The sequence below is a fragment of the Phaseolus vulgaris genome, chromosome 8 (genome assembly GCF_051622355.1).
Source record: "Phaseolus vulgaris cultivar YP4 chromosome 8, ASM5162235v1, whole genome shotgun sequence".
NCBI lineage: Eukaryota > Viridiplantae > Streptophyta > Magnoliopsida > Fabales > Fabaceae > Phaseolus > Phaseolus vulgaris.
In genome coordinates, this window is record NC_143505.1 from 7195287 (window position 1) to 7208802 (window position 13516).

The 13516-nt window shown below is 28.0% G+C and overlaps 1 protein-coding gene across 3 annotated transcripts; it reads right to left on the reverse strand.

The window, feature by feature from the left end:
• Positions 1-18: 18 nt before the first annotated feature.
• Positions 19-11716, reverse strand: LOC137824298 (putative fructokinase-7). 3 transcript variants are annotated; one of them, XM_090293547.1, is made up of 7 exons: positions 11480-11716; positions 2764-2966; positions 2365-2577; positions 1820-2017; positions 1446-1586; positions 1107-1223; positions 19-358 (listed from the first exon to the last, which is right to left on the reverse strand). In XM_090293547.1, the coding sequence occupies exons 2-7, from the start codon at positions 2902-2904 to the stop codon at positions 221-223; spliced, it is 948 nt and encodes a 315-aa protein (XP_090149673.1). In that variant the 5' UTR covers positions 2905-2966; positions 11480-11716; the 3' UTR covers positions 19-220. The 3 variants fall into 3 exon arrangements, 2 of the variants coding, with proteins under 2 accessions (XP_090149673.1, XP_068485974.1); XM_068629873.2 differs by lacking the exon at positions 11480-11716 and adding an exon at positions 4317-4611; XR_011083216.2 differs by lacking the exons at positions 19-358; positions 1107-1223; positions 1446-1586; ... (1 more) ...; positions 2365-2577; positions 2764-2966 and adding an exon at positions 8006-8143 and having other exon boundaries at positions 11480-11619.
• Between the last annotated feature and the right edge of the window lie 1800 nt (positions 11717-13516).

Below are 13516 nucleotides of genomic sequence, written 5' to 3' on the forward strand. Positions count from 1 at the left end.
TAATGATTAAATAAGATATAAAACTCCACAATTTTTTTATAATTTCTAAAAATATCAGTCAATAAAAAACATTTAAAAAAGTGTGTAACTGTCATTTGTCATGTTAGTAGTTACCCAATTGTTAAAATGTTTATGGCAAACTAGGACATGCCACAGGCCTCAACTAACATGAACTGAATTCAACATTTGAGTTAAGCAATTAAGGTGCTGTACTCCTCCCTTATGAATTGAAGCAGGAGAACAGCATTCTGATAACAGCATCCTTTGTGGGGAGTGAAGGTATGGCTCCTCTCTTTGTCACTGTGACAGCACCACAAGCATTTGCAAAATCAAGAGCCTCCCTCAACCTTTTCTCATCCTAAAAGTGCCAGAAGGACCACAGCTTCAATTTCTCAACATACCATATGGATCATGAGTTATAACTGGAATTTTAAAAAGGTTGTAGACAATGTTTACATCCAATGAAACATTTTTACATTGAATATTCCCAAACCAATTGCATATGGAACTATTGATAAGAACAAAAATTGTATATATAAGGGAAGGATAGTCCTAAAATCATAAGGGTCCTTTCTTTTTATACCCCAACAGTATCAGTTTACACATCATCACAGATCCGAAATCTTATCTCCAACAATAGTTCTTTTGGGGTTTGTTATCAAATGTAAAACTAGTTTTGATACGAGAACTGGGTTCTTAACATCAAAAATTATTTTTGTTGGAGATGCTCTTAGGTTTTCATGCTTGCGTTGCCTTATGAATCTCAAGAAATCAAGTTAACTAAAAGAGGAAATCTTGTGGGAGACCACATTGATCATAGTCATTTAGAGTCTATCACAATGAGAGTTTATTGTGCTGATCAGGCCATCCGCTATCGAACCGTTATCAGATCATCCATAAATATATAATCTCACGCACAAAGTGGAAGATCTTGATGTGAGAGGAGTGTGTTAGAGATCTTACATAAATATTTCATAATTAATTGATAAGTGGATGTAAACTTCACTTAAGAATCTTTTATGAAGTTAAATTACACTTCAAGTCCCCTTCTTCATAAATCTAATCACATGTGATGCAAGTAATGAATAGGAAGTAGTATTTGTGACCTTATAGATGTGATTGTGTGCAGCCACAATGCTCAATAGTCCTGCTACAAAGGAATCACCTGCTCCAGTTGTATCAACTGTGTCCACCTCAAAACCAGCAACCCATCCTTTAAAGTCCTGAGAGACAAAGAGGAACATCTACATGATTAAACACAATCAACCTAATTGTCTTAGCAAATAGAGAGAGCGGTTTCGTTTAATGTATTTAGGACAAAATGTGTACACCACAAATACATTTGTGACTTAGTCCTCAGCGACATTTATCAGTAGGACAACATTGTGGTTGCAAAAATAAATAGAATAGAGAGATCATGCAAGTTTTTTGTTATGGATCAAAACCTTGGTGTAGTATCTACAGCCTCGTTCTTCTTCAGTGACAACCAGAAGTTTGAGATTGTAGGGGTGCAGCTTCTTCATGATCACTTTGTGATCATAAGGATCATCACCTTCGGTCAAGAATCGAACTTCATCCACACTTACCTGTACTTCATAACAGACCGTGTGTAGATTAATAGAGTTTATACTCATTTTCATTGACAAAAAATAGTCCCTTTAATATCAAGTATAGAGACCAAATAGGTTCTTCAATATCAGTTTTTGACATCAAATGATGCCCTTTTGGAGGGCAATTTTATCTCAAAATGACATTGAAGGAACATTTTGAAATACTTTTATGTATGTTAAGAAACCTCACACACAAACAAAACATGTACCTTAATAATGTCGGCATAGTTCCAGATACTCATGATGCCCTGTCTAGCAGCCTCCTTTGATGGCCATAATGGCAATGCCAAATTCGGGGAATAGGAAAGGATACAGCCAGACACTTTGGCAACATTCATTGCTGCACGGTGAGCTGACCTACAAGGCTCCTTAATCAAACTGACTGAACCATAATGAAATATTGTGGCCTGCAAGCAAAATATGTACTTAAGATTTGGAACATAAAATTGTAGCATTCTTTTAAGATCTCATGTTGACTAATATGATTAAAGTAGTGTTTGTAAGTGGAGAAGGAACTAGTTTTTAAGCCTCAATCCAAATTCTATGATGATATCAAAGTATGTCTTATAGTTTTTAGGTCTTCAAGTCTATCAGGTTAAAAGTAGTGTATATAATTAAGGTACAACTTTGATTTTGAAAAATTGAGTTAAGCCTAAATCAATCCATATTTGAAAACTTCGAAAATATAATTTCAAGCATTGTTTATGAAAGATGAAATGAAAAAGGGTGGATTTGTATGCATACTTTATATTACCTTCTTTATGAGGCTTACATCAAGCTCTTCAGGACAAAGGAGGATATCAGCACTTGGATTTTTGTAAAACATGAATTCAGGTTCTCCATTACTCTTGAGAGCATAAAATGCCAATGCTGTTCTTGCATCATCATCAAAGAGTAAGCCCGAATTGTCAACACCATTTTGTTTCAGAATATCAGATAACATATAGCCAAATTCATCATTTCCCACCTTCCTTGCAAATATTAGAGACACTGTGGTCAGAAAAATGGACACGGATAGATTAAAAAGAAAGAAAGATTCACATCTAAAGACTTTGCACATTAAATTTTGTTTTAGTAAAGATAAAATTGCGGATCTCAAAAAAGATAAAATATATATTGAGCACATTGTTAATATAGTATTAGAGAATTTCACCTTGCCAATAAAAGCTGATGAACCTCCTAATCTAGAAATTCCAACTGCAACATTGGCAGTGGCCCCAGAAGGGAATTTCTTATAGGCTGCTGCATCTGCAATGGACACTCGTGACATCGTTGGGACCAAATTGATCATCATCTCCCCAAAGCAAACGACCAGAGGCCCTTTATAATTTTCTCTTCTCCCATGTTTGGATGAACCTACAAATAACAAGTACAACTCACTTGTTATCAAATTGGACAGAATCGTGTAAAACATTGGCACTTAATGTTGTTTAACTTCAATCAATTTAGCATCTACTGCATTGAATAAGTAGATATGATTTGAAATTTTTAATATAATGTTAATTACTTATTCCAGTTAAACTATGAGTAGTAGAAACTATGATGAATGAATGAATGATGATAAGATTAATTTTGTAAATTAGGATTCTCTTTCATCTATTTGTTAGTTAGAATGACACTTGTTATGAAACAGATGGAGTGCTAAATTTTCTAGAAGACAAAATTTTCCTTGGTTTGCACCTGATAAGTCATAAATTTCAAATTTTTCTTACAGAAAAATGATTGAAAAATTGGGTTATTGAAAGGCTATATGTTGATGACAAATAGAAAAGCAGGGGAAACCAATTCACTTAGAAGTCAAAGTGGGTCAGATCATCTAAAGGATTTGTTTAGTTATGCCTGGACTAACATAGTTATCAATTCTTAAACTTGGCTAATTGAATGTTAAATGTTGTTAAACATCAATTATTTTCATCGGCCCATTTTGTCTGCCTTTGTTACAGGCTGTGACTAGTACTTTGGCCCTCTGGAATTGCGTTGAATTTGTGAGTCTCATGTTAAACCAAATTGTTGAAAACACAGTTTGGTTAGAACAGAAAATGAAAAAAGTAGTTTCTCATCTAACTTCACATATACTATCAGTGACTGCTCCTTAAAAACTTGTTTTACTTGCCTCATGTCTGTTCATGTAAATCAGTAACAATCTTTTTTTGAGCGTGATTATTATTCCACAATTAGAGAATAATTAGTTTAGAGATGAAAGCATCTCATCAACATCTCTTAACAAACTTCTTATTCTATGCATATCAGTATTCTTAAAAGACTATAAATTATCTAGCAATCGTGTCTGACACATGTTGGTAACCCAATATAGTGTATTGTAATATCATTTCATGATTGGATCCAGGAATTCAATGAGTTTTGTACATGTCATTCCATGAAGAACTACACCAAACTGAAAAACTTAAACCATTGCAATACACAACCCTCGTTACTTTCATACACTACTTAATAAAAAAAGGGTATTACTAAGAATTCGTCTAATATTTAGAAATATCTAACTAGAGCATTCTTTGAATGTGTTAGGCCATAATTTTGAGGGTTTTTACTTCTTGTTTGAAATATGGAACATATTTCGCATATAATGGAATCATTGATGGAGTGTTATTGATATTCAAGCTAGATAGATACCTTGCAAATCAACCAAAACAAATAAGATGGTAATATGAATGAAATTAGAGAGAGAAAAAGTGGGAAAATGAATACCAGAAGAGGAACTTCTAGCAAGCTTGAAGCTTCTCCTGCGACGGGACCGATCGAGGGTCACCGGGAAGCAACAGCCTTTCATGTTGGGTTTTGTGGAAACCCTTTGGAAAGGTATCAGCAATTCAGCATGGAGATGATCGTGGATGTTTCATAGTTAGACATCATTGAGGTTCATCATTTCAAACATTCAAATTAACAAAGAGTGAAGGGAAAAGGGCATGCATGCATGCCAGTCATTGTTTCTTCTATATTTCACCTTTCATCCGGTTTTGTTGGAAATCTTAAAATCTTTGTCTCAAAATTTAATTGTTTTTTACTATTTGTTTGGTTGATTTTCATTTGCTCCTGGTGTTCCCAATCTAATAATCAAAGAATAGTTTGATTAGATTTTAGAGCCCCTTATTTTCAAAATTCCTTGAGTTAAGGATGTGGTAAGTGCCATGCAATCTTGACAAGTATGCTTAGATATTTTTTTATGATAATGGTAACAACCAAAATTTTTTATACAACCACCTTATAAGTTACCAATATTATTATTTTAATATTTTCTTATATCATTTAATTACAAGTTTACCATTTATTTTATATCTTTATATCTAAATCCATACATAAGAGTTAAAGCATCATTTTTCTTTTTTTATTGTTGGATTTTTTTCTACAAACTTTTTTTTACACAAATTTATTTTCTGGTGATTTACCTTATTTTGTTTTTTTTACACAAATTTATTTTCTGGTCATTTAACTTAAAAAGAATCATAAATTGTTATGACCAAGATAACATATATGAGTGTATATATGTTTGGGAAAGTTTGATAATTGTAACTTTTTAATATATGATTTTACTTCTTTTATTAGTTTTTATTATTGTCTTCCAAGTTAGTTTGCCTTTTTGTGGAGAAGGGTTTATATTATTACAAGAAAATTATTAAATAAAAATTAATTTTAGAAATAAAAAATAATTAGTCATCATATTAATTAAATTAGATATCATCTTACACTACAAGAAAATTATGAAATAGAAACTATTATTTAGATAACAAAATAATTAGTTGCAATAGTAACTAAATTAGAGAACATTTTAGAAACTAAAAAAAAAATTGTTAAATAATTTTTAAATTGGTATCTAATTAACAACCAAGGTTTTAACTACCAATTATTTAGTTTCTATTATTTAGTTTCTAAATTTAGTAGCAAAAACCTTGGTTGCTAATTAGATACCAATTTAGAAACTAATTTTTTTTAGTTTCTAAAATGGTTTCTAATTTAGTTATTATTGCAACTAATTATTTTGATTTCTAAAAATTGGTTTCTATTTCATGATTTTCTTGTAGTGTTAGAGATTACAAAACTAAAATTTTGATAACTAATTAGATACTAATTTAGAAACTAGTTTATAAATTTTATTAATAATAAAATATATTTTATATACCAATAATTTTTGTAATCTCTAAGATATTATTTAATTTAGTTAATATAGTTTCTTTAATCATAGTTTCTCTAACCTAATCATTGTTGAATTATTACGTTGTTTTTAATTGTCTCTTAAAATAAATTTAAATATTTGAGTCACCAATTTTAATATTGATTTTTTGCCAGAATATTTTTTTTTTTAATTTTGTAATATTATGATATTAAATCAGATGAAGTAGCAGATGAAAAAAGAGATAATCTTCCTCCTTCTACATTGATAATCAAGTGTATTTCTAAATTATTAAAAAGCATATGAAAGGGAACTTTTATGGGTTTTCGAGTGATGACTTCATTCACGGGTCACACTAAAAGTGTATAAAAAACATTGGAGGAACATATATAACAATGCAATAAAGAAAATGTGTTATATATTCCACACTTTAGATTAAATATTCAATGTCATTGTCTTCAGTTGTTGATGATACTTATGACAACTATATTAATGATATAACAAACTATTTGTGATTATCATAGTACTATCACGTACTCTCATGGTTGTTAAGGATGGATTCCTATATAGATAATATTTTTGAATTTTGAATTAGTCTTGTTGGGAGATTGATTTAGATTGGGAGTAAGAATTTATCATATTTTTATTTTTATATAAAAGTTTAAGTCACATCTGAAATGATCTATATTTATTTATTTATTATTTTTTACTAATTAAAAAAAATATAGCTTCTTTTGAGAATTTTTTTCTTCTTGCAATTTGACTAAGTTCTTACTTTTAATTAGTTTATTCGAATTACATTATGTTGATGCAACAATTTTATTCATCAAATTGTAAGATTGGTATTATGTTAATTTTGCTATTATTAATAGATATAAAATGCATTTATTTTTAAATAAAATAATAGTGACTGAAATAATAGCTTGTGATTGAATTAATGATCAAAATTAATATTAATTTTTTAAATTTTACAATAGATTTTAAAATTTATAAAAACAAAAATTGTAACAAAAAGTGTAACAATATGTATTGTCACTACATTGATTACACTTATCCTCAATCAATATTATTGTGACCTATATGCAAGGGTAATTAAAAAAAAACATTGATTACACTTATTGTGCAATCAATACTCTTATGACCTGTATGTAAGGGTAAAAAAAAAGCAAGAGCTAAATAACAATGAGTCTAAATTGATAGTTAATTAAATTGTGAAAAACAAAAAAAAAATATAAGGAGGATTGAAATGTGTTTTAAAGACTTTTGATTTGTAAGCATCTTCTCAAAGAATGTAGTCAAATGATTGATTTATATTAGTCAAACAAATAACATATAAGAGTATGAGGAGGGAAGAAATTGCTTAAGATATTTTTATACTGGATCATCTAATAGCACATATTATGTACATGTATAGTTCTCAATTAATCAATTAAGTTTCACCATGCTAACTAATGTTGCAAGTTACAACGAGTATTCTTTCTACTCATAGCCACTTCTTGCTAACTTGTACAACTATTGTGTGACAACAAGTTAATAACACAAGTATTGTTTAACAACAAATCATTCATGAATAACCTGTACAAGCATTTTTTACAACAAGTCACTCTTGACCAACATGATTAGTATTATTTGATAACAAGGCACTTTTGACTAAGACAAATATTTTTTCTAAGGAGTGATAAAAAAAATATCACAAGGTGGCTCGCTAGAGAGGGATTGCATCTTTCGATATTTACAAAGTTAACAACTCTCTACTAGTTTGCCAGATAAACGCAACAATGTTCTTACAAAGCTATTTTAGGGTACAAAAAGAATATTAACAACGATTTAGCACCTTTTCAATTTGAACTCTTGTTTTTTTTTCTTGAAGGATAACGTTATATAGGAAATTAGAAAAAGAGTCGTTGCAAATCTTTTTCTGGTCGTTAAGCAACTTCAAACTCACTTAAACGTCTTGTTTGTGTCTGCAGAGTTTGAATGTAGAAGATGCATTAAATGTGGTTCATGCATGCATCAAATGTTCCTCTCTTCTTTAAGAAATATCTCGATAGCTAGATGTTTTTTTATCAGTAAAGAATAAATAAAATAAAATAAGACACTTCAGAGGGTGTCCCAACCCTTATACAAAAAAACTCATACCAAACTTCTTAACACCCACCAACTAGGGATCTAACATACTCTACAAAACATCAACCAGAGTAATATATACATGACAAGACTAGTATAGGCATGATCACATCATAATACAATTACATCATCCCTCCAAAAGGAGACATGTTCTCACAAAATAAGACAAAATAAATACCACCCTGCACCTTCTCCAACAACTGAATAGGATCTTTGCCAGGATCCAGAACTAAGTAAAACACCCAAGAGTCATAAATATCACACCAAACCTGCAAGAAAACTAGGAAGCCAAAAAACTTGCACTAAATAAGACAAAAACTTCCAAACCTGGTCAAAACATTAAACATAAATTTCTCAAATATCTCATACAACATAAAGGTTCCAAACATCAATCCGAGTAAGAGAAATCAATTAATCTTTCCTTTACTGTAACCCAAGACCAGATCTTCCTTTGTACCACAGTAAAAACCTCAACTAGATCAACTCGCCCATTCTTAAAAACAACCATATTCCTATGATTCCAAATTTCACAGAGTACAACCAATATCTAAAGAGACCAAAAACAATGTAGGGAATTTTTGCATTAAAGGTACATTATCCACCCATTTATCCTCCTAAAACCTAATTTCTTTTTTGTCCCCTACTTCCCACCATCCTTTGTCATCAAAGTCGTTACCTCACTCCTTTAGATTCTAAACTTTCCTAATGTCTCTCCACCACACAGACTCCTTACTATTCTGAACCTAGGACCTTAAGCCCCTCCACCCACCATATTTAGAATCTATGATATCCTTCCATAAACTTCTCTTTTCAGACTTAAGTCTCCAAATTCATTTCCCCATAAGGGCAAAGTTAAATCTTCTTATAAGAATAACCCCTAAACCTCTTTTATCTTTTGACTCACAGACTTTATCCCATGTCACTAAGCAAATTTTTCTACTCTTTGAGCCCCAATCCACAAAAAATTCTTCTGCATCCTTTTCAATTCCTTCACCACAGTAGTCGACATACGGAAGAATGAGATGTAAAATAACGGTAAAGAGGTAAGCACAGATATGATCAGACAGCCATAAAGAGGAATTTATCTTTCCAAGAGCTCAATCCACTATGGATTTTATTGAGCACCCCTTCCCAAAAAATACACCTCCTATGATTCCCTCATAGTGTCACCCCCAAATAAGTAAAAGGTGCTTTCATAATTTCGTAATTAAGGATAGAAGCATACAACACCATCTGATTGATGCTCACACCCACTCCAGAGACAAATTCAAAACACTTCAGAATTACTTTTAAGGTCATAACACTTTGAGTTGTGGCTTTACAGAAAAAGAGGGTGTCATCTACATATTGTAGCATACTCATGTTTACCCGCCTTTCCCCGACCTAAATACTCTCTACTAACTTTTTATCTTCTGCTTGTCTAACCACTCCTACAAGCCCTTCAAGTGTAATGAGAAAGAAAAATGGTATTAACGGGTAATATTATTATTTTTAAAATTATTATTTCTAATAATATTACTATTTAATGTTATTATTTATAATAAGATTAAATAATAATAATATTATTAATAATACTATTAATAATAATGTTATTATTAAAATTAAAATTAATATTATTTTAATTATTATTAATGTTAACATTATTATTTTTATATTTATTAATAGTATTATTATTAATAATAATTTAGTTATTATTAATATTATTATTATTATAATAATTATTAATTTTATTAGTATTATTGTTATTATTATTATTGTATTTACTAATATTATTGATATTAATATTATTAATATTGTCATTATTATTATTTTAATTATTATTATTAATGTTATTAAAATTAATATTATTATCATAATTATAATTATTAATATTAACATTATTATTATAATTATTATTATTAAATTTACTGACAAAATTTACTGATGAATTTTGTTTGCATTCAATAATAATCAAGGAATTTTATCGACGAATAATGATTTATGCTTAATTTTGATTTTTTAATTTTCATATCCGTCGATACCTAATAACAAAGATTTAACGGAAAAAATTTCGATAATACCATCCGTTTATAAATTTCGTTAATAATTAAAAAAATTATTATCACGAAACTATGAATTTATTTTAGTGATATTGTTATCTGGGTATTTGAAGGAGATTTAGTTACTGTAATCTGTTGATCAAAATATTTTTTTTATAAAAAAAAATTATATTAAAATTTATTTTAATAACTTATCCTTATATATGAAGAAGTAATATCTAAAGAGGAATAAATATTTTTATTTTTTACCATCCTTTTGTCTTTGTGTGTGACATTATCTCTAATAATTAATTTTCTTAAATATTAAATAAATTGTACTATAAATTATTTTTAATTAATAGCTCAACCATTTCACCTAATACATATTTTTTATTTTATAAAAAAATTAATAAAAATGTATATCACGTTTAAATTAAACGGAGTATACAACAATTTTCTTTTTAATGGCTTTGGGTTCTGTCATCGTCAATTTGACAGGTGCCTAAAGAGTTGACTTAAGTTGTCCATAAGTTTTTAAAATTGAATGTCTTAGAAGCAAAAGGAAATTATTACTCTATAGAAAGTAGGATATCAACTTTATTTGTGTTTGGACTAATTTTTCCATAAGATATTTTAAAATAAATATATAAATTTAACTTCTTTATAAATTAAAAATAATATATTAAAAAAAGTTATACAAAAAGAACTTTTATAAATTAAATCATATATATATATGTGTGTTATAATTTTAACTTATAAAAAAACAAATTTTAATCTTTTTTTCTTAAAAAGAGCTTTTAAAAAAAGTCAGTTTCGATATATCTTAAACAGATAAACAAAACGAATTATTTTTAAAAATAGGTAATTATTAACCAGGACATTGGTTAAAAAATTAAAAGACTTTTTTTTTATATAGAATATTAAAAATATTTTATTTTATGAAATTTTAATATTGTTTTCTTCTTTTAATCTTAATTAAAAGAATATTTCAGTATAAAAAACAAACATTATCAAAAATCATTAAATAAAAATTAATATTAAAAAATTATTATTATATTAACTATGTTATATATTATTTTATAAATTAAAAAATTATTATTATTAAAAAAATTTATAAATTTATGTTAAAGAATTAAAAATAAAAAGGCATCTTTGATTTTGTTTTTACCAATTTTCTCTCGCTTTTGATCTTTAATATTAAAAAACCCGTTAATGAATGATCAAAATTGAAATAGTAAGTGTTTTTTAATTAAAATTAAAACTTCATCATCAATCGCTTCTAATTTGAAATACCATGACAAATGCAATAATACATAATAGAATTAAAAATAAAAACAAGTAAATTATATGTAAAATCATGCATTAATATCAAGTTTTCATTCGTTGTTTTTTAGTGAACGTAATAAATAAAAACTTGGACAATTTATGATACTGAGAAGAAAGCCTAACGAGAAAAGCACAGAAAAAATATTATTTGAATGCTTTTTTCTATGGTCCTAATTTAATAATGGAATGAAGGAACGGTGAGAAACGGCAAAGAAAAAAAAAAAAAAATTGCAGAGAGAAGAAGGTGGTAAGTAAGGAAGAGAGAAACTAACCGACGACATCGTTTTGAATATCTTCTACAATCTCGAAGATGATGCTCGCCACCGGCTCGCTTTGGCCTGCGTCTGCACCAAATTCTCTGCCGTCAACCTCATCGCCGATTTCTGTTGGAAGACCAAATTCTCCCGCACCATCCCCTCCGACCACCGCCGCTCGCCCTTCACAAAGTAGCCGTTTGCTGCCTCGGCCTCCTCTTCGACACCTCCGATTCCGGCCTCCACCCTCACCTTTTCAACAACTCTTCCCCTCCAATTCTCGCTCTAAAAAATAAATTTAAATGTCGTTTGGGAATCGCACTCACCTCATTTCATTTTATACTAAAGTTATACAAAACCGTTACAACTTCATTTACATCACTTTATTTTATTCTATACTAAACTTATATCACATCACATCGTTACAACTTTTATGTTTCCTAAATGCAATTTTAATTATCTACATTTTTCAATATTATTACCATAATTCCATTTCTTCATTTCACTATATTATAACATTTTTTTTAAATAAAGTTATGTAAGACACAATTTACTCATACTCATAATTAAATTTTTTTCAGTTATGATAAATACAAAAGTAAATTATACCATTTTAATGAAATACCGATTTTTTATATTTAAATTTAGATTTTTATTATTTATATTTCACGTTTTGTTATTGACATGTTTTTCATGCACTGAGAAAATAATAAAATAATATATTTTATTCATAAATAACAATTGTTTCATCAAATAATTAAAAAAATATATATAAAACAACTTAGATATGTTAAGCATCTTCCGTTCTAATGCTCTAATGGAATTGAAAGAAAAAAAAAAACGATCTTACACCTTTGTGGGAAAGTGGTGGCCAATGAAATAACCCATTCCAATATATTCTATATTCTAATGGAGTCACATCATAGGGCACTTTCATCCTTAAATAATACTTTAAACATGATCTAAAATTTATTTTAAATATTTAATTTTTGTCTACTAAATTTTAATTATGAAAATGACCTAAATTTTCTATTAATAATTAAACAATATATTAATAATAAACTGAATTTCTTTAATTTTAAAAATTAAAGGACTAAACCTACGTTTAAAATTATATAGAACTGAAACTGCACATTCACAAAATTCTCTCTTGTTTTTTATGTTTTATATGATTTTAAACAAATAAATTCCTTTAATATTTTCACTTTTAATACACTAATTATGAAACCCAACTAATTCTCAATTGTACTCAATAAATGTTTATAAATGATAAACCTCGTCTTAATAATAAATTCAGAACAAATTTATTCCAAGATATGAAACAATTGCCAATCCAAAAATATGTGCTATAAACCAAACTATTAATATTTCCCCTCTTAAATGATATTTTTATAGTATTTTAGCATATTCTAATCGTGGTTAGCTATATATATATATATATTGAATTACCATTGAAACAAGTTACATCACAAACTATATTAAAACAAAAAAATTGTTTTGAGACATATCAATGGGTTTACATCTAATTCAAGAAAACAGAAAATTACGATGCAATGGTTATTACATCACAGACTATTACATAAATTAGATTAAGATATTTGGTAATACACTAATTATGCTTCTCCCTAATCTCAATTAATACTCCGTGTGCTTAATCCATTCTCCAATACGAGTAATTAAAATATTTTCCTTGAAGAATGTTTTACAAATATTGGGTGTTCTTATAGTATTTATTTACTTTTAAGTTAGACTACAATTTTGATTCTAATTTTCAATTTTAAAAATACTTAATTTTATATTGTTTTTAAAATATAAAGTATTGTAACATATTTTTTTTTTAAAATTTAATCATCAAAAACTAAAGTAATTTCTACCGATAAAAAAAGTACATAATTTGAATATAAAATGTAAAATCAAATTTATATAAGATTGAAAATTTCATCAACGTTACAGCTTTTTAATAAATCTTGAAACTAAAGTTAAAAACAAAATTATATTATATATATAGAAAGACCAAATTACTATAATTGAATATTTGTTTTTTTATCCTTAAAA

Coding starts and splice junctions, on each gene's coding strand:
- LOC137824298 (XM_068629873.2), bottom strand. CDS start 4,398: ATGAAAGGCTGTTGCTTCCCGGTGACCCTCGATCGGTCCCGTCGCAGG. Junction 2,018..2,364: donor ATGTAAGCCTCATAAAGAAG/GTAATATAAAGT, acceptor TTTTGCTTGCAG/GCCACAATATTTCATTATGG. Junction 359..1,106: donor CACACAATCACATCTATAAG/GTCACAAATACT, acceptor TGGCACTTTTAG/GATGAGAAAAGGTTGAGGGA.